Source organism: Ranitomeya imitator, chromosome 6 (genome assembly GCF_032444005.1).
Source record: "Ranitomeya imitator isolate aRanImi1 chromosome 6, aRanImi1.pri, whole genome shotgun sequence".
Lineage (NCBI taxonomy): Eukaryota > Metazoa > Chordata > Amphibia > Anura > Dendrobatidae > Ranitomeya > Ranitomeya imitator.
In genome coordinates, this window is record NC_091287.1 from 323,090,627 (window position 1) to 323,115,431 (window position 24,805).

The window sequence follows — 24,805 nt, forward strand, 5'->3', positions numbered from 1 at the left end:
GGAAGCAACATTTGACAGAGCACCTAGACCCGAACTGGTAGCGAGAGGGGCAGATCGTCAGGACAATGAGAAGCATAATGGACTGCAGCCAGCTAAAGGAGACTAATATATACTAATATTAGTCCTTATTTCCCCGTTACCGTGATATTACAGCTGTTCTCCTTGTGACCACTAGGTGTCTTCACACGCATGACATTTCTCCAGGGCCGATGATTCTGTTGCGCGCTGGCACTTCCCGGCCTTCCCTCTCAGCTCCCGGCTTCAGTGTAACCCAGTGCGCATGCTCTACTAGTGCAGGCTCTAGTACAGCAGCCAATGAGCGAGAGTGGGCGTGCCTTGTACCGGGGGGAGGGCTTATGTGGCAGTCAGACGGGGACGGTCTGCTCGGACTCTCCATTCCCTTGTGTGGAGGCTGCTGGCAGCTGGTTCCTTCCTGCGCTCCCTCCTCTCCATGCAGATACCCTCAGGGGTTGCCCGGCCGCACACAGGCCGCTCCTAGGAAGGGGCGCGAGGTTTTATTTTTTTTATATAGTTTTATCCATAGAGAGAAGGCTCCCTCTGTGCTGCCATGCTGTGCTATGTGACCAGACCGGACTCGGTGGTCATGGAGGTGGTGGTGGATGCCAAGGCGAATGGCGAGGACTGCCTCAACCAGGTAGGTACTTTCTGTATAGCGCTACTTTGCCTTCTGTTTGGGTGACCCCTTTCTACATACAGTAGCACTCTCCTGCCAGCCTGACACCAGGTAGCCTGGCACAGCAGTGGGCATTACAGCAGGTAGCCTGGCACAGCAGTGGGCATTACAGCAGGTAGCCTGGCACGGCAGTGGGCATTACAGCAGGTAGCCTGGCACAGCAGTGGGCATTACAGCAGGTAGCCTGGCACAGCAGTGGGCATTACAGCAGGTAGCCTGGCACAGCAGTGGGCATTACAGCAGGTAGCCTGGCACAGCAGTGGGCATTACAGCAGGTAGCCTGGCACAGTAGTGGGCATTACAGCAGGTAGCCTGGCACAGCAGTGGGCATTACAGCAGGTAGCCTGGCACAGCAGTGGGCATTACAGCAGGTAGCCTGGCACGGCAGTGGGCATTACAGCAGGTAGCCTGGCACAGCAGTGGGCATTACAGCAGGTAGCCTGGCACGGCAGTGGGCATTACAGCAGGTAGCCTGGCACAGTAGTGGGCATTACAGCAGGTAGCCTGGCACGGCAGTGGGCATTACAGCAGGTAGCCTGGCACGGCAGTGGGCATTACAGCAGGTAGCCTGGCACAGCAGTGGGCATTACAGCAGGTAGCCTGGCACGGCAGTGGGCATTACAGCAGGTAGCCTGGCACGGCAGTGGGCATTACAGCAGGTAGCCTGGCACAGTAGTGGGCATTACAGCAGGTAGCCTGGCACGGCAGTGGGCATTACAGCAGGTAGCCTGGCACAGCAGTGGGCATTACAGCAGGTAGCCTGGCACAGCAGTGGGCATTACAGCAGGTATCCTGGCACGGCAGGCAGTGGGCATTACAGCAGGTAGCCTGGCACAGCAGTGGGCATTACAGCAGGTAGCCTTGCACAGTAGTGGGCATTACAGCAGGTAGCCTGGCACGGCAGTGGGCATTACAGCAGGTAGCCTGGCACGGCAGTGGGCATTACAGCAGGTAGCCTGGCACGGCAGTGGGCATTACAGCAGGTAGCCTGGCACGGCAGTGGGCATTACAACAGGTAGCCTGGCACGGCAGTGGATATTACAGCAGGTAGCCTGGCACGGCAGTGGGCATTACAGCAGGTAGCCTGGCACGGCAGTGGGCATTACAGCAGGTAGCCTGGCACGGCAGTGGGCATTACAGCAGGTAGCCTGGCACGGCAGTGGGCATTACAGCAGGTAGCCTGGCACGGCAGTGGGCATTACAGCAGGTAGCCTGGCACGGCAGTGGGCATTACAGCAGGTACCATGGCAGTGGGCATTACAGCAGGTAGCCTGGCACGGCAGTGGGCATTACAGAAGGTAGCCTGGCACGGCAGTGGGCATTACAGCAGGTAGCCTGGCATGGCAGTGGGCATTACAGCAAGTAGCCTGGCACGGCAGTGGGCATTACAGCAGGTAGCCTGGCACGGCAGTGGGCATTACAGCAGGTACCATGGCAGTGGGCATTACAGCAGGTAGCCTGGCACGGCAGTGGGCATTACAGAAGGTAGCCTGGCACGGCAGTGGGCATTACAGCAGGTAGCCTGGCATGGCAGTGGGCATTACAGCAGGTAGCCTGGCACGGCAGTGGGCATTACAGCAGGTAGCCTGGCACGGCAGTGGGCATTACAGCAGGTAGCCTGGCACGGCAGTGGGCATTACAGCAGGTACCATGGCAGTGGGCATTACAGCAGGTAGCACGGCAGGTGGCCTGGCATGGCTGTATGCATTTATCAAGGCCAAATGGCATAGCAGTGGGCATTAGTCCAGGCAACATGGCACGGCAGTGGGCATTAGTAATGGTAGCCTGTCCCGGCAGTGGGCACTATTCCAGGTTGGTGATGTATCCTGTGGGTTAAAGGTAACCCTATAGCTCCTGGATCAGCGCAGGGTTGTGTTTTCCTTAGTCTAGTGCTTGTGTTACTTCCTGGTGTGAATTGTACCCTAAGCTATTTACCTTATTTATAAACACGTGTGACTCAGTGACGAAACACTCCATGATCTGCTGCGGATAGTCCTCCCCCGCTGTAGGTATGCCGTGTAGCCTTGTCCTATTGCTGTGTACATTTCTGATTACTTGGTGTTTATTTTATGCTTTTGTGAGTATAAAAAGGTCAGGAAACAGCAAAGGCTTGGAAACTCCTTGTTGGGGTATGTTCACACTTATTTTACTTGTATTTTGTAGCAGATCTACCGTACTTGAAAAAAGAGTCCACAATCCATCTGAACGTACGGTAATCATAGGCTAGAATCATAGGCACAAAGATCTGGGGAAACTTAGGCAGGATAGAAACAAGTACCGTAATTTAAAGTGGTTGTTAAAGATTAGGGGTCTGCAGGCGTTATTGCCTTTAGGCGATGACTTGTTTTCTCGCATAAATCCAAATCTCTTAAATGCTCGTGAATCAGTAATTCATTTGTTTCCATTTCGGAAAATATCTCCCAGCATGCTTTCCAAACTCAGACTGTCAAGGCATACTGGGAGTAGTAGTTCAGCAGAAGCTGCAGATCGGGGAATAATAAACTTGTCCCATGAGCAGTGCTCGATCTTATTATCCTGGATCCACCTTGTTCTCTTCTTCTCCTGGATCCATCTTGTTCTCTTCTTCTTCTCCTGGATCCATCTTGTTCTCTTCTTCTTCTCCTGGATCCATCTTGTTCTCTTCTTCTTCTCCTGGATCCACCTTGTTCTCTTCTTCTCCTGGATCCATCTTGTTCTCTTCTTCTTCTCCTGGATCCATCTTGTTCTCTTCTTCTTCTCCTGGATCCATCTTGTTCTCTTCTTCTTCTCCTGGATCCACCTGGTTCTCTTCTTCTTCTCCTGGATCCATCTTGTTCTCTTCTTCTTCTCCTGGATCCATCTTGTTCTCTTCTTCTTCTCCTGGATCCATCTTGTTCTCTTCTTCTTCTCCTGGATCCATCGTGTTCTCTTCTTCTTCTCCTGGAACCCTCTTGTTCTCTTCTTCTTCTCCTGGATCCATCTTGTTCTCTTGTTCTTCTCCTGGATCCATCTTGTTCTTCTCCTGGATCCATCGTGTTCTCTTCTTCTTCTCCTGGAACCCTCTTGTTCTCTTCTTCTTCTCCTGGATCCATCTTGTTCTCTTCTTCTTCTCCTAGATCCATCTTGTTCTCTTGTTCTTCTCCTGGATCCATCATGTTCTCTTCTTCTTCTCCTGGAACCCTCTTGTTCTCTTCTTCTTCTCCTGGATCCATCTTGTTCTCTTGTTCTTCTCCTGGATCCATCTTGTTCTTCTCCTGGATCCATCGTGTTCTCTTCTTCTTCTCCTGGAACCCTCTTGTTCTCTTCTTCTTCTCCTGGATCCATCTTGTTCTCTTCTTCTTCTCCTAGATCCATCTTGTTCTCTTGTTCTTCTCCTGGATCCATCGTGTTCTCTTCTTCTTCTCCTGGAAACCTCTTGTTAACTTCTTCTTCTCCTGGATCCATCGTGTTCTCTTCTTCTTCTCCTGGAACCCTCTTGTTCTCTTCTTCTTCTCCTGGATCCATCTTGTTCTCTTCTTCTTCTCCTGGATCCATCGTGTTCTCTTCTTCTTCTCCTGGAACCCTCTTGTTCTCTTCTTCTTCTCCTGGATCCATCTTGTTCTCTTCTTCTTCTTCTCCTGGATCCATCTTGTTCTCTTCTTCTTCTCCTGGATCCATCTTGTTCTCTTGTTCTTCTCCTGGATCCCTCTTGTTCTCTTCTTCTTCTCCTGGATCCCTCTTGTTCTTGAGCTCAGCGGTGGCCGACAGTGTTGTGGTACGAGCTGCTCTATAACACAGGATACATGGAAAATCTGTATTTTTGTTTTCCATGATTCATACTTGCTTCAGAATCTTACTCAGCTCCCACATTCCTACTCGCTGCTGACTTCTCCAAAGGCGGAAAAACCGGGTTACTGGAGTTCACTTCTATTTTAACTTCTATATCTGGAATGTGTTTTCAGTTACAATCTTCAAAGATTGTATCCATTGACACCTAACATTTGTCTGTAGGACAGGGCCGTACTTTGCTTTAGTGCAGGTATGGACATTACTAATCTTGGGCCGTTGACTGTGGCACCATTATTGGTTAATTGTAGCTCTACGCATTAATAATAATGATTCTCTTCTTCTCCTAACAGCAGACTCATACAGTGTATTAGTGGATGAAAGCCGCCTTTTCATGGCTGTTACTGTACCAGAAATTATGCTCACTAGCACTGCAATTGTTTTTTAACAAACAACTGTCAGTGTCTGGAAAATGAGCTCCGATATCAGCTTATATGTATTCTAGTCAAAGCCATTGTCTAGGACCTAGAAGAAATGGAGCATGAATCTCTGAACACCCACGTGATTAATAGTCCCAGTGTACCTGAATATGTATTACATGTATCTACGAGGTCTGACTGTTCTTTCTTTACAAGCTTTTTTTTTTTTTTTTTTTCTACAGTGAAGCAATTTTTTTGTCTGTAATTAAGTGAAAAACGTAAGTTTGATCAGACTGTTCTACCAGAACTGCCAAGTGCTGAAGATTTGCAGAATGGCGCAATGCCACCTTGGAAAAATCCCCTTTATTACTTTGCTCAAACTGCAACTCCTTTGTGCCAAGTTGAGAATAAAATGTGTGTGTATGTATGTATGTGTATATATATATATGTATGTATGTATATATATATATATATATATATATATATATACCTCGGCAAATACTGGTATAATGGAGTAATGCAATCTTCTTTGACACTTTGTATAGCGGCATCTCGAGATTTTCAAAAACTCATCTTGCTGCAATTCAGTAGAAAGTTTAATTACTACTTAGGGATGGAAATCTGCCTATATAATGAGTACATACATGGCTCACTGCAGAGGTATGTCTGGTACCAAGCCATGTGTCATCATAGTCTAATGATGCACGCACAAAACACAAGTTGGCTGTAGCATGGACTGATGATTGTAAAAATACATTTCACAAACATTTCCCAAAATCTCTCCACACTGGAGAATAGTGTGGACTTTAAATCTGTGGTTTGTCAAATTGTGCTGGTGATTTTAACCCTATGCAAAGTGTGCAGTGTTTCCTCCAAAACCACTTTTTTGGCGCTATGGAAATCTTGTCTCGTGGAAGCTACCTCTGTGCAGTACATCCCAAAGAATCCCATTCTATTAGGTGTCTCATAGGAGTTGTCCACTGTGAAGGAAAAACTTCTTAAAACTAGACCCATGGCGCTGGTTAGATACAGAAAGGAAAACCCTTTTATATATTAGCACTGTTGTTCTGTACAATTACAGGTGTCCCCTGAAATGTTCTGGGCTTGCTCTTGTGGGGGGCATCATGGAGCGGTGGTAGTATGGTAGGTGAGTGTTTTCGGTTTAACACCACTATGAGCCCAGTGTTGTAAAATATATATATATATATTTTTTTTTTAGTAGACTAATCTTTTAAAAGCCAGATGAAATTGATAAATAATGTATTCTGTAAAGGTGTATAACATTTTCATTGTGTGTTATCCTTTTAAGTTTTACACCTTATTTGCTAAAACCAGACCCAGCTCCTATATTCCTGGTGATATAGTCATGGATAGTGCATTTCACTCCTATAAATGTCCAGGGCAAACAGTGTGTCCAGATTTGACTCTGTTATCAGGACGGTCAGGTACATATTGGATGATATTGGCTTGAAATACTGTGGTAATTCGGACCTTTGTGTTAGTAAAGTGCAGCAGGAATTTGCTTTGTGTGTTTGCTCACTCGATCAGTGGTTGAGCGTGTGCCAGCATGTCTGTTTCAGGGCCTGTCAGTCCGCAATGTGTGGTGGTTTGTCTGCCCCAGAGTAATAGTTAAGGCTCATTCACATCGGTTATTATTTTACTAGATGGTGGCCTGATTCTAACACATCGGGTATTCTAGAATATGTATGTATATAGCAGCCACATAGTATATAGCACAGGCCACGTAGTATATAGCAGACAAATACTACGTGGCCTGTGTTATATACTATGTGACTGCTATATACATAGATACGTACATACATATTGTAGAATACCCGATGCGTTAATACAGGCCACGCAATATATAACAGTGGCCACGCAGTATATAACACAGCCCAAACAGTATATAACACAGCCCATGTACTATATAACACAGCCCATGCAGTATATAGCAGCCACACAGTATATAACACAGGCGATGCAGTATATAACACAGCTCACACAGTATATAACACTAGCCACATAATATAGCACAGCTCAGGTAGTATATAACACTGGCCACGTAATATATAGCACAGCTCACGCAGTATATAACACTGGCCACTCCTCTCCTATCACAGTCCATGAAAAAGGGACAGCACACAAATTGCATCAAAGTACTGTCCAATTTTGTTTTTTGTTTTTTTTATTGGGTAAACTGTTCTAAACCTTTTTTACTTTTTATTTGTTTTTAATTATCCATTGACTTGGCAATGTATCGGTTAAACGCTGATGGAATTCCGAAGTACAAAGCATTTCTGACATGTTTAATACGTCTTACATAGATTTCAAAGGCTGGGCCTGATCCAAAAACAAAAAAATCAATGAGGATAGGGCATACTCGGTCTCATGACTCACTCCAGGATCTGTCCGACTTCCGCCGGCACTAGGTCGTCCTGCACTGTGTGAATGCAGCCTTAGGGAGATGGCAGTTTTCTCTGTAGCGGCTATGTTTCTTATAATGGGGTGCCTTTTGTTATTTTTCGATAGTGTCTTACACAGCACAGCAGTGCTTTTACAGAAGACACTTGTAACATGCCTAAATCTCTTTCTGGTTGTTTTCAGGTTTGTGAACGGCTAGGCATTATTGAAGTGGATTACTTTGGCTTACAGTTCAGTGGAAATAAGGGCGAAAGTCTATGGCTGAATCTGAGAAATCGAATATCCCAGCAGATGGACGGGCTGGCTCCTTTCAGGATGAAGCTAAGAGTCAAGTTCTTTGTGGAGCCCCATCTCATTCTCCAGGAGCAGACCAGGTAATACTTTCTTCTTCTCTTTAGCCAGCTCTTGTTATTTCCATAATGTTTTTCCTCGCTGCTACCATTTCCTTAAATACAGTAAGGGGTCTGGTTTAGAAAAGCCACTTTACCTAACAGAGGAGACCCCTTCCGTTAATTAGGCGGTGGTCAAGTGTCTACCGTAGCTGTGGCGGACCACTCATGTCTGAGCATTACGCTTCCTGCTCTCTGATCCAAATGTGAAATATGTAATGCTTCACTTCTCCTGAGGTGGCGCTGCTGGGACTCGCCACGCTTTCCAGGATACCTGACAGATGGAGACATAGCGCAGCGAGCCCTAATTCTTGGGGCACCGTTCTGTGACCTTGTGATAGTCGATTATTAGAATTTCACCAGTGGTACACTAAATTAGAGAATTGTGAATTTCCACTGATCGCATGGTGTCACCCATTCACTTCTTTGGGAGGGAAATAAACACGGGATGGAACTTTCATCTCTGTCTTGTACCAGAATTTTAAGGGTCACTTGCAGCTGACGTTTTTCGGGATAAAATAATGAGAATGCTCTGAACATGATTGTGTATGAGAAACCATCAGCAAGCATGTCTGAGCGTACAATGCATGCAGTGTATGGTTCTTGCTAGGGATAATAAACAGCAAGGTCTCGAAACAAAGGGCCATCTTTGTGTGTATACTTTGTTGTATAGGGAAGTAGAGTGGCTCTGGTTAACCTCCTTCCTTTGGAGTCTGCCCTGTAGTAACCTCATATAGCAGCCTGTGTTATTATAGGTCATACAAACCACAAGTGCAGCAGAGCAGGAAGCTCCCTCCCTCTACCCGGCTCCGCTTTTTTTTTTGTCCAGCTCCTGGTGCCAGATAAGCCTTTTTTTTCCAGGAAGTACAGTATAAATGTGTATAAGCGAAATACACATTTGGGGCCATGTAGACGTCTTGTTGGAATTTGGCATTGTACGTTTTTTATGGTTTTGTATGTTGTGCGTAGGGTACAGTACTTGTGAATAATTTATTAGTGTCGTCAGAGGATTTCAGAATAGACACCAGGTGGCTTGTCGTTGTTAGATCTATTTTGTGCAATGACTTTAAAGGAAACCTGTTATGCTTAAAATGGTGCCTGATCTATAGGCAGGAGCTGATCAGATTGAGAAACTTTTATTGTGGGAAAAGTTTCGATAACTGTCATTTTATTCATTGTATGCAATGAGCAGTCCTTCTCGGTGACTGACAGTCTTCCCTGTATGACCGTGCATGCAGATGGCTGTCAGTCACTGAGAAGGACCGCCTGCTGGACTCTTACATACAAACACCAGGGATTTTAATGACTAAAATACAAGTTATGCAAAGTCTATTCCAATAAACCTATATATTTATTCTGCCCTACTTCTTCTTCTGTATACCATGCAGTCCACAGGTCGGGCTAAGTCCTTTTCTATAGAATCAGGTTTTGGCACAAAAAATGCAGCAAAACCTGATACCTGTGTTTTTGGTGCATTTTTTTCAATGTGTTATTCACCACCCTTTCATTTTAGTGGGTGAAAAATGCTGAAAGTGACATGCTCCATTGTACAAAAAAAAACACGCAAAGTACAAAATATTGATGACAAAAAACAAGATGTGTGCATGAGATTTCTGAAATGTAAAGCGTAGCTGAAAATTTGCATTAAAAATGCATAAAAAAGCTGCCAAAACGCCTAGTGTGAATTTAGCCTAAATGTACAATGTGGAAAGTTCCTTTAATTCCTTACATTTTTTCTCTTCATGGGTTTTGTTTTGGCTTTTTTGTACATTTTTTTTTTTTTCACTGTTGGAATTTTATGGTCCTATGTGTTTCATACATAAAGTTGAAAACCGTCTGATTTAGGATTCCCGCTCCTGAATGCCTCAACAAGGAATTTTAAGTTACTCGAGAGGAGTGACGCCACGTAGAGGACCTGACCTGTCCATTCATCGTGTGAAGCTCAATGAAAGCACCACGGCAGCTTGTTCTTGTGCCCGTCCAACGTGGGACGGGCAGATCAGGGAACTGTTTAAGAGGGCGAGTGTTAAGTATAAGACTGGGTTCGGGGAACCTTACGTCAGTAGCACCACTCCAGCACCGCAAAAAAAAAAAAATACTGGGGTGGTTAGTTATACTAAACCTGATGACGAGACCACAAGTAGTATAACTGGCTGAAAAGATTATATCAACCACTGAGGACTCTCAAATAAAGGTTTTTCTATCTAATGGTGGACACAGTACAAATAGATTTCTTTTTCCTGCATCGGTTGAGGCCATTAAATCCATGGTCGGGCAGGTTTGATTCTGGCCAATGACTTGGGTCCCAGCAGCTGGACACTTTGTCACCTGCTTATTGTTAGGGACACTTAACAAATGTATTTCTGGAATGTGCAAAGCATAATGTGTTCATGTCACTTCCAGCCCGAGTCTGATAACAAACCATTTCTAGCCGAACACCTACACGCTGAATAAATTTGTTGTCTATGCTTGTGTTAGAGCGCAGCGTCACTTACTCTGGCTAAATATTTCTTGAGCTTCCTTTGTAGGAAGTCACATGCCTGTAATTTATGGCGGCAGTGTAACTCTGGGTCATTGACTCCTAGTAACCTCCGGTAATAGCTGTTGGCTTGAGATGTGGAATATAGATTGGTGTAAGAGGAGACGGCCTGGTTGGTTGGAGTGTCTGGTTTCTAGGCAGAAGCTGCACTCTCTGCCTTTCCTTTTTTGCATACCTGTAAAGCCTGTGCGTTTTTTATCTTACAAACGTCGCTTCATTTTTATAACGTGTTATGAAATTCATCTAGTGCTTTAACAAATTCATTAAATTAACTTAATGATGTACACATTAAAATTATCTGCCCCCCTTTTTTTTACACTCTCTAATTTATTGCTTTAGGAATTATGCTGATGAGTAAGGCCTCAGATTTTTATGTCCATGTACAATCCGTGGGTGTCAAGGATAGAACATGTACATATGTATTTTATATACGGTGCTGCTCTCGTGTCCAGGATTGTTTGCAGTCCATGTATCTGCAAAAAAAAAAAAAAATCACACATACTGTCCATTATTAAAGTGTTTAATTGTTTTTACACACACACACCTACCCTTGCTCTCCCCGGTGTCCAGCGCTCTTCTTCCCTGCAGACTGTCCAGGTCACGCTGTCTTTTACAATGCAAGGCTACTTTTTTCACACTAACGTCGTACGATGCACGTCTCAATGCGTCGTTTTGCAGAAAAAACGCATCCTGCAAAGATGTTTGCAGGATGCGTTTTTTTTCTCCATAGGCTTGTTTTAGCAACGCATTGCCACACGTCGTGTTGTGGCAGACCGTCGGCACCAAAAAACGTTGCTTGTAACGTTTTTTGGTGCGTTGTGTCCGCCATTTCCGACCGCGCATGCGCGGCCGGAACTCCGCCGCCTCCTCCCCGCAACTCACAATGGGGCAGCGGATGCGTTGTAGTAGTGCATCCGCTGCCCCCGTTGTGTTGCGTTGCACAGGATGCGTCGGTACGTCGGCCCGACACACTGCGACGGGCTGACGCTAGTGTGAAAGTAGCCTAAGACCTCTGGCTCATACATGGTGAGACGACTAGTTTCCGGAGAGAGCAGTGGTATGGTAAGTGATTATATTAATTGACTCGCACTACATTACATACACACATTTAATTAAAAAAAAAATGGCCGTTCTTTAACACCATAATCAATGAGATATGTTCACATGTTGCTTTTTTTGCTGCTGCCTTTTTTTTTTTTTTTTTCATCAGAAACCTGATGTCTTAACATTTTGAAAGCTGTAGACAAAAAGCTGGTTTTGCTGCGTTTTTCAGGATCCCAAAGTTCAGCTTTGCTTCCCCCATACAAGCATGAACAATGCAAGGTGTTAGGCCAGCCATGCAAGACACATGTAAAGCAATAAAATATTATTTTTGGGAAAAAAGGGCAAATTGATCAAATTTAGTGTTTAAGATCGTATCTGAAAAAATGACTATTCTGAACGAAAAAGTTGATGATAAAATACATAATTCCAAATGTAGCAGCGTGCGAGTTGAATTGGTTTGGAATGGTTTACCGGAGATGTTAGCAGAGCATTTGTAGGACGGACGCGGTTTACTTTCACACGTTGGTCAGCACCATTGAGTTGGATGTGTATTATTCAATTTCACACGTTGGTCAGCACCATTGAGTTGGACGGGTATTATTCAATTTCTCACATTGGTCAGGCAATGTTTAATACATCACTCATTTAATTAAATTGTATTAATCCTAACTGCTATTCTCATGTGAGGAGACAGCAATATTGGTTTAAACTTGAGAAAATCACAGAAATAAATCTTTCAAATCCTGCTCCACTTTTTTTTTTTTTTTTTTCACTAAAATCATAGCCAAAACTGCTGGCAACGTTTTGATGCTTTTTTTTTGCACTTGCCCATTGCTTTCTATGGATGAAAAAACGCTGAACGAAGTGACAAGCTGCAGTTTTCCAATTCAGTCAGGGAAAAAAAACCAAATGTGTGCATGAGATTTCTGAAGTCTCAGAGCTTTTGCTAGCAGTGTAAAACGCTGTTTAAATTTGCATTAAAAAGTAGCAAAAGTGCAATGTGTGAACATGGCCTAACACTGAGGAATGGCGATGGATGTGTTCCGTATAGCCGGCGGTGTTGACGCTGTGTAGTCATCAGTCTGGCCACATCGGTGCGGTATACGGCTGCAGGTGCTGTATATAAAGCCGCTGTCGGTGGAAGTAGGGGAAAGGTCACACACAATGAGGGATGTAACTAGAGAGCGCCAGGTGCAGAGACTTCCTCCTCCCCGGTTATGGCTGTGTCCCTTACTTTTGTGTTATTAAATATGATTAACCATTTCCTACCGCTAATACATTTTTGTTTGGCAAGTGTATGCCAAAAGCTTGTGTTTATAAGCGAATGGAAACTCGGGGACACTTGAGAAACTTGGTGCTGTAAAGACATTTACAAACATCCAGGTGTGGATGGGATTTGTCTTTATTTATTGTATTTGTTTTTACTTGTATAGTGCCATTAATTCCCCAGCGCTTTACAGACATTCTCATCCCTCTCCCCATTGGGGCTCACAATCTACATACCCTATCAGGATGTCTGGAGTGTGACACAAAATTGGAGAATCTGGAGGAAACCCACACAAACACTGGGAGCACATCTATACAACAATTTTCCCTACAATCCCTGTTTTTTTGTTTTTTGTTTTTTTTATACCCTTAGTGTAATTTTTTACATCTTCAGACCACTATTCAAATGTTAGATGTAAAGGTTTGGCGGACGGCAGACTTTCCTACACAGGAGAGCTCGCTTGGTTCTTCTCTGTTCTCTGAGAAAGCTGCGGGCTGACAATCGGCTTATCCCCAGGAGAACAATGTTCTGCAATCTACTGTGGCATGTGTGTGATTGACTTCTCCACCCCCTACCTTCCTGTCCACTGACCATCAGTCAGCCTGGACCCCATACATATGTTTATTTTAAACTAGATGGTGGCCCGATTCTAACGCATCGGGTATTCTAGAATATGTATGTCCACGTAGTATATTGCCCAGCCACGCAGTATATTGCCCAGCCACGCAGTATATTGCCCAGCCACGCAGTATATTGCCCAGCCACGCAGTATATTGCCCAGCCACGCAGTATATTGCCCAGCCACGCAGTATATTGCCCAGCCACGCAGTATATTGCCCAGCCACGCAGTATATTGCCCAGCCACGCAGTATATTGCCCAGCCACGCAGTATATTGCCCAGCCACGCTGTATATTGCCCAGCCACGCTGTATATTGCACAGCGACAGTATACAGCACAGAGCCATGTAGTATACAGACTTAAAATAAAAAATAAACATATACTCACCCTCTGAAGTCCTGGCACCTGTGTGCGGTGCACGCGGCAGCTTCCGGTCCCAGAGTTGGTATGGGCGCAGGACCTGTGATGACGTCACGGTCACATGACCTCGACGTCATGGCAGGTATTTCTCGCAGGACCTGTGATGTCGTGGTCACATGACCATGACGTCATGGCAGGTCCTTGTCGCATACCATCTTTGCCACTGGAACCTGCCGCTTGCATGGAGCGGTCAACGGAGCGTCGCGAGGAGCGGGAAAGGCGCCGAGGGTGAGTATATGATGATTTTTTTTATTATTTTTAACATTAGATCTTTTTACTATTGAGGCTGCATAGGCATCATCAATAGTTAAAAAGCTGGTCACAGAGGGTTAATAGCAGCGTTAATGGAGTGCGTTACACCGCGGCATAACGCGGTCCATTAGCGCTGCCATTAACCCTGTGTGAGGGCAGACTGGAGGGGAGTACAGATCGGGCACTGACTGCAGGGAGGATGGAGCGGCCATGTTGCCGCCGGACTGCGCCTGTCGTGGAAATGGTCGTGGGCGTTTTGCTACGACCAATCAGCGACTTGGATTCCATGACAGACAGAGGCCGCGACCAATGAATATCCGTGACAGACAGAAGGACAGACAGAAAGACGAAAGTGACCCTTAGACAATTATATAGTAGATAAAAAAAATGTTCCTGTTATAAGAGAACACTGGTCAACGCAATTTTTCTGGCAAAAAGTTTTAAAATATTTTAAGTCAATTTTGGCTGCTGATTACGAATATGAACTCCGTTTTTGGCTATCGCATCAGGATTTCGAGATTTTCAATTTTTGATGAAAATTACTCCATGTGTTTTTATCATAAAACATTAGATTTTCGGTACTACATTTTGTATATTTATAATCGAGGAATAACAAAGATTACAAAGTCTATGTACAGCAAATCAAATATACTTACAGAATTAACCCCTTAGTGATGGAGCCAATTTTTTTTAAATCTGACCAGTGTCACTTTATGTAGTAATAACTCTGCAACGCTTCAACAAATCCCAGTGATTTTCAGATTGTTTTTTTCGTGACACGTTATACTTTATGATAATGGTAAATTTTGGTCGATATTTTTTATAAATAAACACAAAACATATCAAAAATTTGAGAAATTTTAAAAAATTTGCAATTTTCAAAATTTGAATAATTATCCCTGAAGTCAAACCACAGCAAACCATTAATAAATAACATTTGCCACATGTCTGCTTTACATCAGCACCATTTGTAAAATGTTATTTTATTTTGCTAGCATTTTAGGAGGATTAAAAATGTAGCAGTAATTTTTCATTTTTTCAAGGGAATTTACAAAATTTATTTTTTTTAGGGACTTATCCATGTTTGAAGTGACTTTAGGGGTCCCATATATTGGGAAACCCCCAAACGTGATACCATTTTAAAAACGGCACCCCCTGACATACTGAAAAATGCTGTTGGGTACTTTATTAACCCTTCAGGTGCTTTACAGGAATTAATGCAAAGTGGTATGACAGAAATGAAAAAGTGTATTTTTACCACCTAAATGCTTCTAACTTCTGAACAGATTACTATAGCCGTCAGACTTTAAGGCCGCTATTTGGTCGTGAATTGCAATTGCAAACATCAGGACCACACAGTCATGATCTGAGGGCACCAATTTGTATAAATATGAAGCCCCCACACTCGGTTATCCATTTATAATTATGTAGTTACTATTGACAGCAGGATCTAAGGGGTTAAATAGATTTGGATGGTGCAAACACTGATCGTGGCTGATGCAGCAAGTTGTCAGCTATAGTGTACAGCATACGGCTGCTGGATTATCACCTGTATGGGAAGGCTATTCCCTTATATCTCAGGTCAGTTAAAAGACGTATTGGCTGTCATTAAGGGGTTAAACTACAAAATATAAAAACACATATATATGGCACACTGATGAATGACAATGACCTTGATAAAATATTAAAGCCTGTACTCCCCTCCAGTGTGTGTCGGTGCCGTTTCCACAGTGTCAGCCCTCGCTCTCCCAGGGCTGTGATGCGGAGTTGATACATGACACCAGCGCTGATTATTTCAAAATAAATCATTGCACTCTCCGTCCCAGGGCTGTGATGCGGTGTTGTGACACGTGAATCCCACCGCCCAATCAGAGCTGGCCTCAGTCTCCATTTTTCTATGAACTGAAGATATAGAGGAGGCCAGGGCTGCAGCTAGTCTCAGACTTCCTCTTCATGTTCAGTTTGTGTGAAGGCGGAGACCGTGACGCCAGCGCTGATTGGGCGCCAACAGCACACGTCATTTCACCGCATTAAAGTCCCGGGACTGCGAGTGCAGACACTGCTGGAACGGAGGTAGCACTGAACATTTAGTTTAAGAACAGGTTGTCCTAGTAGTGGACAACCCCTTTAAGTAAACTGGGAAATGTTTTGTCTCACAGAAAGCAGCAGCTGTGATCTCCTGCTGTCCTGTCTGTTTACTCTACTCCTCATTTTTTTATTTAACACATCCAATTATGGAACTTATTGTTAGTCCAAGATCTATTGATTTAAAATGTTCATTGTGGCCCAAGCCCTTTAAGGCTGTGTGCATACGCTCATACACAAAATATGGACAGATGATTTCGAGCAGCACACCAGGTGCCCATGGGATGATGGTAAAGACCACCACACACTCCATGTTGCCACAATGTTCCTCTAAGTCTTGCACTCGCTTGGCAACATGGCGCAATCTCTTATAGTGAATTGTATGCCGCCCTATGAGAAGGGTATGTGTGCAAAACTGATCGATCCTAAGGTCATGTGCATGCCGGCACAGCTCACATCACAGGCAGGGATTGGATGAGACAAGGATTACACGAATGAACAGTGGTCTTGTTAGAATCCATTTTTGACAGGCCTCCATATAGATCATGGAGCAGCATGCTGTGCTTTCATTCGTCTGTCAGGAGAAGGGCTGAGGCCATTCTGCCATCTCTTAATAAAGCAAGGATTTATTTCCCCAAGTGTAATGAGAACGTGGCTTCTACATCATTGTCAATGATATAATACGTTAGATACTGTGTTAAAATATACAGATTCGCTCCTAATTTATTCTAGTGTAAAATGTGCAATTGTCACCTGCTAATTACGGTTATCACCCGTTCTCTTCCTTTTTGTTCTGCATATGATCACAATGAACTGAGATTACTTTTTAAAAAAAAATAAATAAATAAAAAATCAGCACTTTACCTGCCACTGTCTGGTTCGCTCCAGTTTTTCCCGGAAGTCATTGTAAGTCTGAGATGCAGAACGCGGCTCTCATAGATTTCCATTGAGAACTTGTGACCGTTACCGCTGACTACTGGTCACTCACAAGTTGTGGTCACAGACTGGCTAGACTGGAGAGGCACTGGGAAGAGCTGAAGATGGTGGCTGGTAAGTAGAATACTAGTGTCGGAAGTTAATGTAGTAGCACCACTCCACCGCTGAAATAATAAAACGCCTCTGGAGTGGTGCTTGAAAAGTCTATGCTCTGTTCACAAATGTGGACCTATTGGACAGATGTACAGCTCCAACATATCCCCCAATTTTGCCATCAACCACTTTTTGTTAATATAAGAAGCATATCTTTAAAAAAAAAAAAAAAACACTTGTTTGTTTTTTGTTTTTTTTCCTTGTAATTTTAGGATGTGCCTGTATACGTTTGGAGAGTTTCCTTTCCATATATGCTAAGCATCACAAGACAAACCAGGCGCAACAATCCTATTTTAACGTTGTTCGCATGGTTTCTGCCAATCTGTAGCGGACTTGTGCCTGTAACTGGGCAGCAACATTGTTATTTCAGGGTACGACATCTTCCCTATTTAACAGTGGCTGCACTTATTGGTTCATTTTACAAAGTGCAACTTTTGTTCTGTTTTTAGTTGGCAATTACGACATAGGTAAAATAGCGTGCAACTTCATTCAGATAGATTGGTTCTTGCTATTCGACCTGCTCTAGTCTGATGCATTCCATAATTGGCCTATTATGCACGTGTTCTAGGCGCGTTATGTCCTTTGTCCCAGCACGCGTCTTTGAGATCCTCATCTTAGGACGGGTAATGCTCTTGTATTTTAATAACAGACATCAGTCATCCGGAAGTGTGAGGTTGATGCCAACATTACCACTATCTGCCCACGTTTTGTTTTCTCTCAAAATAGTGTCGGCAGACTAATTATCTATTTTTGTCTGGCTGTACAGTGTGTGCGAGGGACAGTACGTTAAAGCTTGTGTATTTTTTTTTTCGTGTATAAAATCTGGCACCTCTTGCGTTCCATGTTTTGATGATAACCAACTCCTAGGACAAAATAATTTGGTTTGTGAAATCTAAATATGTTTGCATAAGATGCTGCAATATATCAGATGCACCCAGTAAGATTAATCTTACATGTGTTTTCTTTTTTTTCTCCATGTCTTTCGATTAGGCACATGTTTTTCTTGCACATAAAGGATGATCTCCTGGTTGGTCGTCTGCAGTGTTCTCTAGAGCAAGCGGTGGAGCTGAGTGCTCTGATTGCCCAGTTGGAATATGGAGACTATAATCAGAACACTGCCCGATACCACAATCTCTGGACGAAGGAATACGAAACGGCTACGTTAGAAAGGTAGAAAACTGCAATTGACCGGAATGGTCTGCCTATTTTCTATGCATGTGTAATAATGCAAAATGGGTCTTTATAACAACAAGGGTCCCATGGCAATCTCAATGGGGACAAGAAGAGATCCCACAAATAAAGAGTAAAAATTATTTTTATTATCAATAAATATAATATAAAAGAACAGTTGATAAATCCGAGAATAACCGTACTAAGGGACCCCCACAGAACAGAGTAGATATTGGAATATATGAACATACAGCAACCATCTGCATATTACACATGCTAGTGGATGACAAAAAACTTCTATGTCAATAATGCTGAGCATGTACCAACTGAATCGATGAGAAGATCCGCAGCATATATCAATGCATACCCAGGACCCTAAACAAATGGATCCTAAACAAAATATCTAGACCATCCCAAGTAATGAATATATGCCACTATAATGGGCATGAACAGCCTCAATTAACCAGGGAGGTAAGATTATAATAAAGAAGGGTATGTTACCTGCTGCAGAGCTTCACCGGGCGTCCCCTCACCCCGACACGCGTTTCGCCGCCAGCTTCTTCCGGGGGCGGCGGGTCTTTAGCTTGCCACAAAGCTAGACTATTAACCATGTCTTAGATTTGGGGTGTTTTTTTTGTGTTTGACTTTTTTAAACTTTTACTAGTTAAATATCTTAGGACATCTAAGCATATCTAGCTGCTGCTCTCAGTCCAGACAGGCCTTTTACTGCCTCCATTACAGAGGGCTGCATGAATGCAGATTCCAGTCCTGCTAATGTAGTATAATAGCTGGTTAATGTACTGCTTCACCCTGACAAGTAAAATGGGGGCGACGTGCCTTCAATTGTTTAACACTTGGACACTGCACACTACAGCTCTGCTGGCTTAAGTCAGTATACATATATTTAAAAAAAATAAATCCCTCTCCTTGCTGTAATAAGATTATTCTGTAGCAATATGTGCATGCAGCGGACCGTCTTCTAATCATAACAGGGCTTAGAATGACGGAGGGGAGATTAGCAGAGGATGCGCAATCCTGCTTTTTCCATAGCTCAGCCTGCACTAAAGATTAGTTCCAGGTACTTTGTTAGATCTGCTGCTTTTGTCATGCTCCTTGCTTGTTCCTCCAAGTGAACGCCCTGTCTTCTCTTGTCACCTTACAGTATTATTGAAAAGCACAAAAGCTTGGAAGGACTGAGCCAAGCATCAGGGGAATACCAGGTTCTACAGATCGTGTCCACGCTGGAAAACTATGGGGTCGAGTGGCATTCTGTGCGAGACGCAGAAGGTCAGAAGCTGGTAATTGGAATAGGCCCTGAAGGTGTGTCCATCTGCAAAGAGGACTTCAGCCCAATTAATAGGTAGGTATTATGTAAAAGTTCTGCCGCATGCCAGCCTCTGTTAATAAAAATACGGCGGTCAGACCATCATGTGTCTTGTAGCACGACCTTGTGTCTGCAGATGCTTCCTGTTTTGGAACAACGTGGTGCAATTCGTGTCATCGTTGTGGTGTTGAGTAACCCAATGTGTTTATGTATTGAAAAAGGGTTACAAAGTTCTCAAACATTGTGTTAGCGCAAGTGTGGCTGTTGGCTGTCCTATTTTGCTAATTTGACTTGACGATTAACTCTACATAGTCCGATTTGGTATAAAGTGAGTTGGTGAACAAAAACGTGAAGCGTCATCGGTAGGCTTTCCTGTAGTTAAAAAAAATAAATAAAAACCATATTGCAGTTGTCTCTGGCCAGGATGACGCTGCAGGTGAAATGTAATATATTCAACAGTTCTCACTGGGTGAATGTGCCCGGTACAAGAAATGCTCTTTGCAAGTCTCTACTTGAAAGAATAGAGGACTTCTTATTGATGACACTTCATTCAATATTTTTTCCATATGCAAATCAGATAAGAGCGTTTAGTGTCAGGATAGAAAATGCACAGCAAGTTAATCAGTTGTGCTCCTAGGTGGAGGACCTTGTTTGTTTGCAAAGTCTGTTATTGATGCAACCTCAATTGATTGGATTTATTCAGTTTCTTATTGTATCTTCTTTTTTTTTCCCACCCCCTCCTGAATTAGGATTACATATCCAGTGATTCAAATGGCAACACAATCTGGAAAGAATGTATACTTGACAATAACCAAGGAGTCCGGAAACAGTTTGGTTCTTCTTTTTAAAGTGATCAGCACCCGAGCAGCCAGCGGACTCTACCGGGCAATAACAGAGACACATGCGTTTTACAGGTTAGTGGACTGTGAAGGGGGTAACGTGAGCAATTTAATTTTAATTTGGGATAAGACCACCTCTTTTAGTTGCCTTACTGTGGCGCATGGAAATGATAAGGGGGATTCTGTTTACAGGACCCCATGTGTGTAGGCCAGAGTGGAATGGTGTTGACAAAGATTGTGTCCTGTCCTAATATATATATATATATATATATATATATATATATATATATATATATATATATATATATATATATATATATATATATATATATATATATATATATATATATATACTTTGCCTGTAGAGGGGAAAACGTTTTTTTTTTTTTTTAAAGTGATTATATCTTTAAACTACAGTATTGTGTTGTGTAACTGTGAATCCATCTTTATACTACAGTATTGAGTAGTGTAACTCAATCCAGCCTTGGTGTGAGTTAGCTAGAATCTGCATTATCTCTTGACCTCGCTCTGCTTTTCTCGCCTTCTCTTCCCACCTCTCCTCTTTGACTTGAATATGCTCTGTAACCTCACTCGGCTGTCTGTGTGATCTTGATTTACTGTACTACTGATAAATGGGAACTGCTTTACACAAACTTTGCATTAAGGTGTTAGCCATTTTGGCACTTCATTGGCCAATGTGATAAATTTGTTGGTGCACAAGTACAACTCCTTTGGGCTTGTGAGAATGGTGCATGTACTCACCCATCCTCCTCTCATTTCAGGTGTGACACTGTTACAAGCGCTGTCATGATGCAGTACAGCCGAGATCTTAAAGGACACCTGGCATCATTATTTTTAAATGATAATATCAATGTTGGCAAGAAGTACGTGTTTGATATTAAAAGGACTTCAAAGGAGGTTTACGACCATGCACGAAGAGCCTTGTACAATGCTGGCATTATGGATCTATACCCAAGAAATGACCATAGCGGGCAGGGTTCCCCCCTCAAGACCTCTGAAAGTACTCTTGACTGTAACAGCTGCGAGAGTCTCAGCTGTCAGCAAACAAAGACGCTACAGGAGAAGCTGAGGAAACTGAAAGAAGCCATGCTGTGCATGGTGTGCTGTGAAGAGGAAATTAATTCTGCCTTCTGCCCGTGTGGGCATATGGTGTGCTGTGAGGGATGTGCCACCCAATTACAGGTAGCTGCAAAATTATTTGGTGGTTTTAATAATTATCTTGCTATGTCACTTATTAATCTGAACTTGATGGATTTGTAATTTCGTAGTGGGGTTAAAAAAAAAAAATTAAAAAGAAAAGTGAGGTATAGTAAAATAGTCCATATTGTACACAAAAAAATGAAGATGGGCAGGGGCTTAATGATCGATCTTGGTATCTATCAGGCCCGTGCAGCTGAGTGGCTCGCACACTCCAGCGCAAATTTCAACTGGATGTGCACACAGCGGGGGATCAGATGGGAGTATAATTGCTTTTTGGAGGGTTTTTTTTCTCTGATCTGCATTAACAGTGGCATAATGGGGGACATGTATACCAGGATTGGGCCCAGAATAAGGTACATATGAACTCAAGTGTCGGGCCCTGGGGCAAGATTTGCACCCCTCATCAGACTCTACTTGTGCCACTGATGATCGTGCAGACATCTTGTTCACTTTGAACATAAAGCACATTATAGTTCACTTGGTAAAATGACCTCAAATTAGTGCAAGTGATGTTTTAGGTTAGTCTAATACTAATATTTCAGACTGAGTGAGTTGTAAAGACTCGTTACGTTCATGTTTAATGACATGTCTGTTGCCTCTGAATATAAACATAAGGATGAATGACCTCGGGGAGATCAAAACATCCAACACCGCGGAGACACCATCACGTGTTTCTCAACACAGTGATCCAGAACACTGCCCCTATCCCTTATGGGAAATATTCAAATGCATGTAAAGAAGCTGCGGAGACACCATCACGTGTTTCTCAACGCAATCAATAAATAGCCAGGTCTTTCACCGGGAAGGAACAACCACGGGAAGGGCAGCATCCAAAAGGGAAAACCACCTATGCCAAAACATGGTATCCATCCACAGACAGCTGTTTCGGGGTATTTCACCAGGTGTTGGATGTTTTGATCTCCCCGAGGTCATTCATCCTTATGTTTATAGTCCTTTTACTTGGCACTGCTCCTGGTAGCCAGTTTCCTACTCCACACTGATGAGGGGCAAATACCCCGAAACAGCTGTCTGTGGATGGATACCATGTTTTGGCATAGGTGGTTTTCCTTTTTGGATGCTGCCCTTCCCGTGGTTGTTCCTTCCCGGTGAAAGACCTGGCTATTTATTGCTTGCGTTGAGAAACACGTGATGGTGTCTCCGCGGCTTTTCTACATGTTGCCTCTGAATAGTCATGTTAACACAAAGAAAAATAAGTGTTCTTTAAGGGGTTGTGATTGCCTTGAAGTAGCATGAACATGTGTTGGTCAAATTCATTGTACTAATGAACTTCTTTCCTTCTTTCCTAGTCCTGTCCGGTTTGCCGGGCATCGGTGGATCACGTTCAGCACGTTTACTTGCCAACACACACAAGCTTGTTAAATCTGACTGTTATTTAAGAAGAAAAACCTAATTAAGCCTTGGACACTTTAAAATGACTGTATTTATGTACATTGCCATGAATTACACTATGAAATGCTACAACCATTGAATTTGCTACAACTAAAGAGAAGAAGAGATAAAATGCATCTTTCTGCTGGAAGACGCCTGTAAAGAAGGAATCTTCTGCTTCTACAGTTTTCTTTGTAATTGATTTGATTGCGGAGGGATAATTCTTTCCGCTGTGAGCAGACCTTTATTTTAGAGAAGCCACTTTTGGTTTATGCCAAACATAGCACAGTCCTGGTTTAGATGTACTCTCATGGTGGACGCCTAGTTTTTAGGGGTTTTAGAGGTTCGTTTTAAGTTTAAGCCATTTCCTTGCCACTTGTTCTTAAAGTTTTAACTGAATATTAGTGTACCAGTTATTTTCTCAGTGGTACGACCATGGGTGTTCATGAACTTGAAGCCTTATTCACTAAAGTTGTGAAATTGCTGGAAGGGATGTGGGCGAGTATTGCTGCTAGAGCCTAGTGAATTAGGTGGGGTGCACACTGTTAAAAAGGCTGGGTAAGCAAGAACGTGGAAATTACTGCTTTTACCCTATGTGCAGTAGGAATCATTTTAAATTACCTTAATTTTTTTTCTTTGTGAGGAGGGCACCAAGAATAGGGAAATAATTACAATCATTATACTCTGCCATCTTTTCTTGACCAGCCCACTAGCTCATTTTAGGTTATAGAAACATCTACTATTTTATTTGCTTATATTCTGTTCATTTTATTTATTTGATTCTTAGAGTAATGTTCCCATTAATCAGTATTAGAAAACAAGCGTTTAGTTTCTGTCCAACTTATGCTTCTTAGTGTTTTGTTTTTTGTTTTTTTGTTTTCTTTAATTTTTTTTTTACGGATAAATAGCTTTATGTGCTCTGGTAATACTGGTTTTAAGTGTGACTTTATACAGTAATTATAGGTCAAAGGGCACAAAATATGGACTGCTGGCTTAAATTCTCTGTAGGGTTTTTAATTTTGAAGGAATTTTTAGTTTTTCTGAAGCAATCAGGTTCAGTATTTGTTGTTTTTGGTCAGCGGCATGTATACAGATGTAGTATTTTCAGCTTGCGCACCCTGTTCACTATCCTCCTCCTCTATTTTCTTTTATTACGTGGGCATTATGGTCATCTATGGTGTTCACTATACATGTGTAGTATCTGGACTTTCACAACTTGAGGTCAGTCGGAAACTCTGCTCAGTTCTAATGAGTTGGACTTCCCGCTGTGAGCGGTGGAAGCTTCCCTACGCAGATATAGGAAAAGCCAAGATGACCATTTTGGTGCAATACCCTGCAAATGTAAAGCTGGGAAAATGAACACTGTCACTTTATGGAAAGATGTTCTTTATATACCTTTCTTATTGCCTTAATGTAGCAGTAATTTGTTCCTTATGCATTTTGTTTCTTTGCACAGACATTTTGTCAAAAATCAAGTAAAAAAAAACAAAAATTAGCTCTACTTTTTTATGGCACATTGATGTATAGCCTCAAATTCCGAGAGGTATTTATTTTTTCACTTTGTAAAATATGGACTTTTTGCTTCCACATTCAACACTGGAGTCTTTTCCCGTCTAGTGTGGTAGACAATATCTTGTCTTTTATATTTAGTTAAATAAAGGATTTCTGAAGATACCTTGACGTCTGTGATTCTTCTGTCTGCTTGAACACTGCTTATTTAATGGTTGCTATTAACTGTTTTACAAGTTAGACATTCTATTGCTTTGTGTCTTTTGGAAGGAACAAAGCTAATCTGTTGCTGAGACTGCGTCTTGACAGTGCAAATATGCAGGATAGTCCTTCAGCTCCTATAATGAACCGCTCTGAAAGAATACGTTTAT

General features: G+C 42.8%; 1 protein-coding gene across 1 annotated transcript; it reads left to right on the top strand.

The window, feature by feature from the left end:
- Nucleotides 1–352: 352 nt before the first annotated feature.
- MYLIP (myosin regulatory light chain interacting protein) lies at nt 353–24,599 on the top strand. Its single transcript, XM_069730826.1, has 7 exons — nt 353–655; nt 7,462–7,652; nt 17,973–18,152; nt 19,315–19,512; nt 20,226–20,390; nt 21,098–21,518; nt 22,844–24,599. Exons 1-7 carry the CDS (start codon nt 569–571, stop codon nt 22,931–22,933), a joined length of 1,332 nt encoding a protein of 443 aa, XP_069586927.1. The 5' UTR covers nt 353–568; the 3' UTR covers nt 22,934–24,599.
- Nucleotides 24,600–24,805: the final 206 nt, after the last annotated feature.

Bases quoted from the DNA above. Each gene is read 5' to 3' on its own strand.
- MYLIP (XM_069730826.1), top strand. From the start codon at position 569: ATGCTGTGCTATGTGACCAGACCGGACTCGGTGGTCATGGAGGTGGTG. The intron at 7,653-17,972 runs GTAATACTTTCT...TCTTTCGATTAG, and splicing joins ATTCTCCAGGAGCAGACCAG to GCACATGTTTTTCTTGCACA. The intron at 21,519-22,843 runs GTAGCTGCAAAA...CTTCTTTCCTAG, and splicing joins GATGTGCCACCCAATTACAG to TCCTGTCCGGTTTGCCGGGC.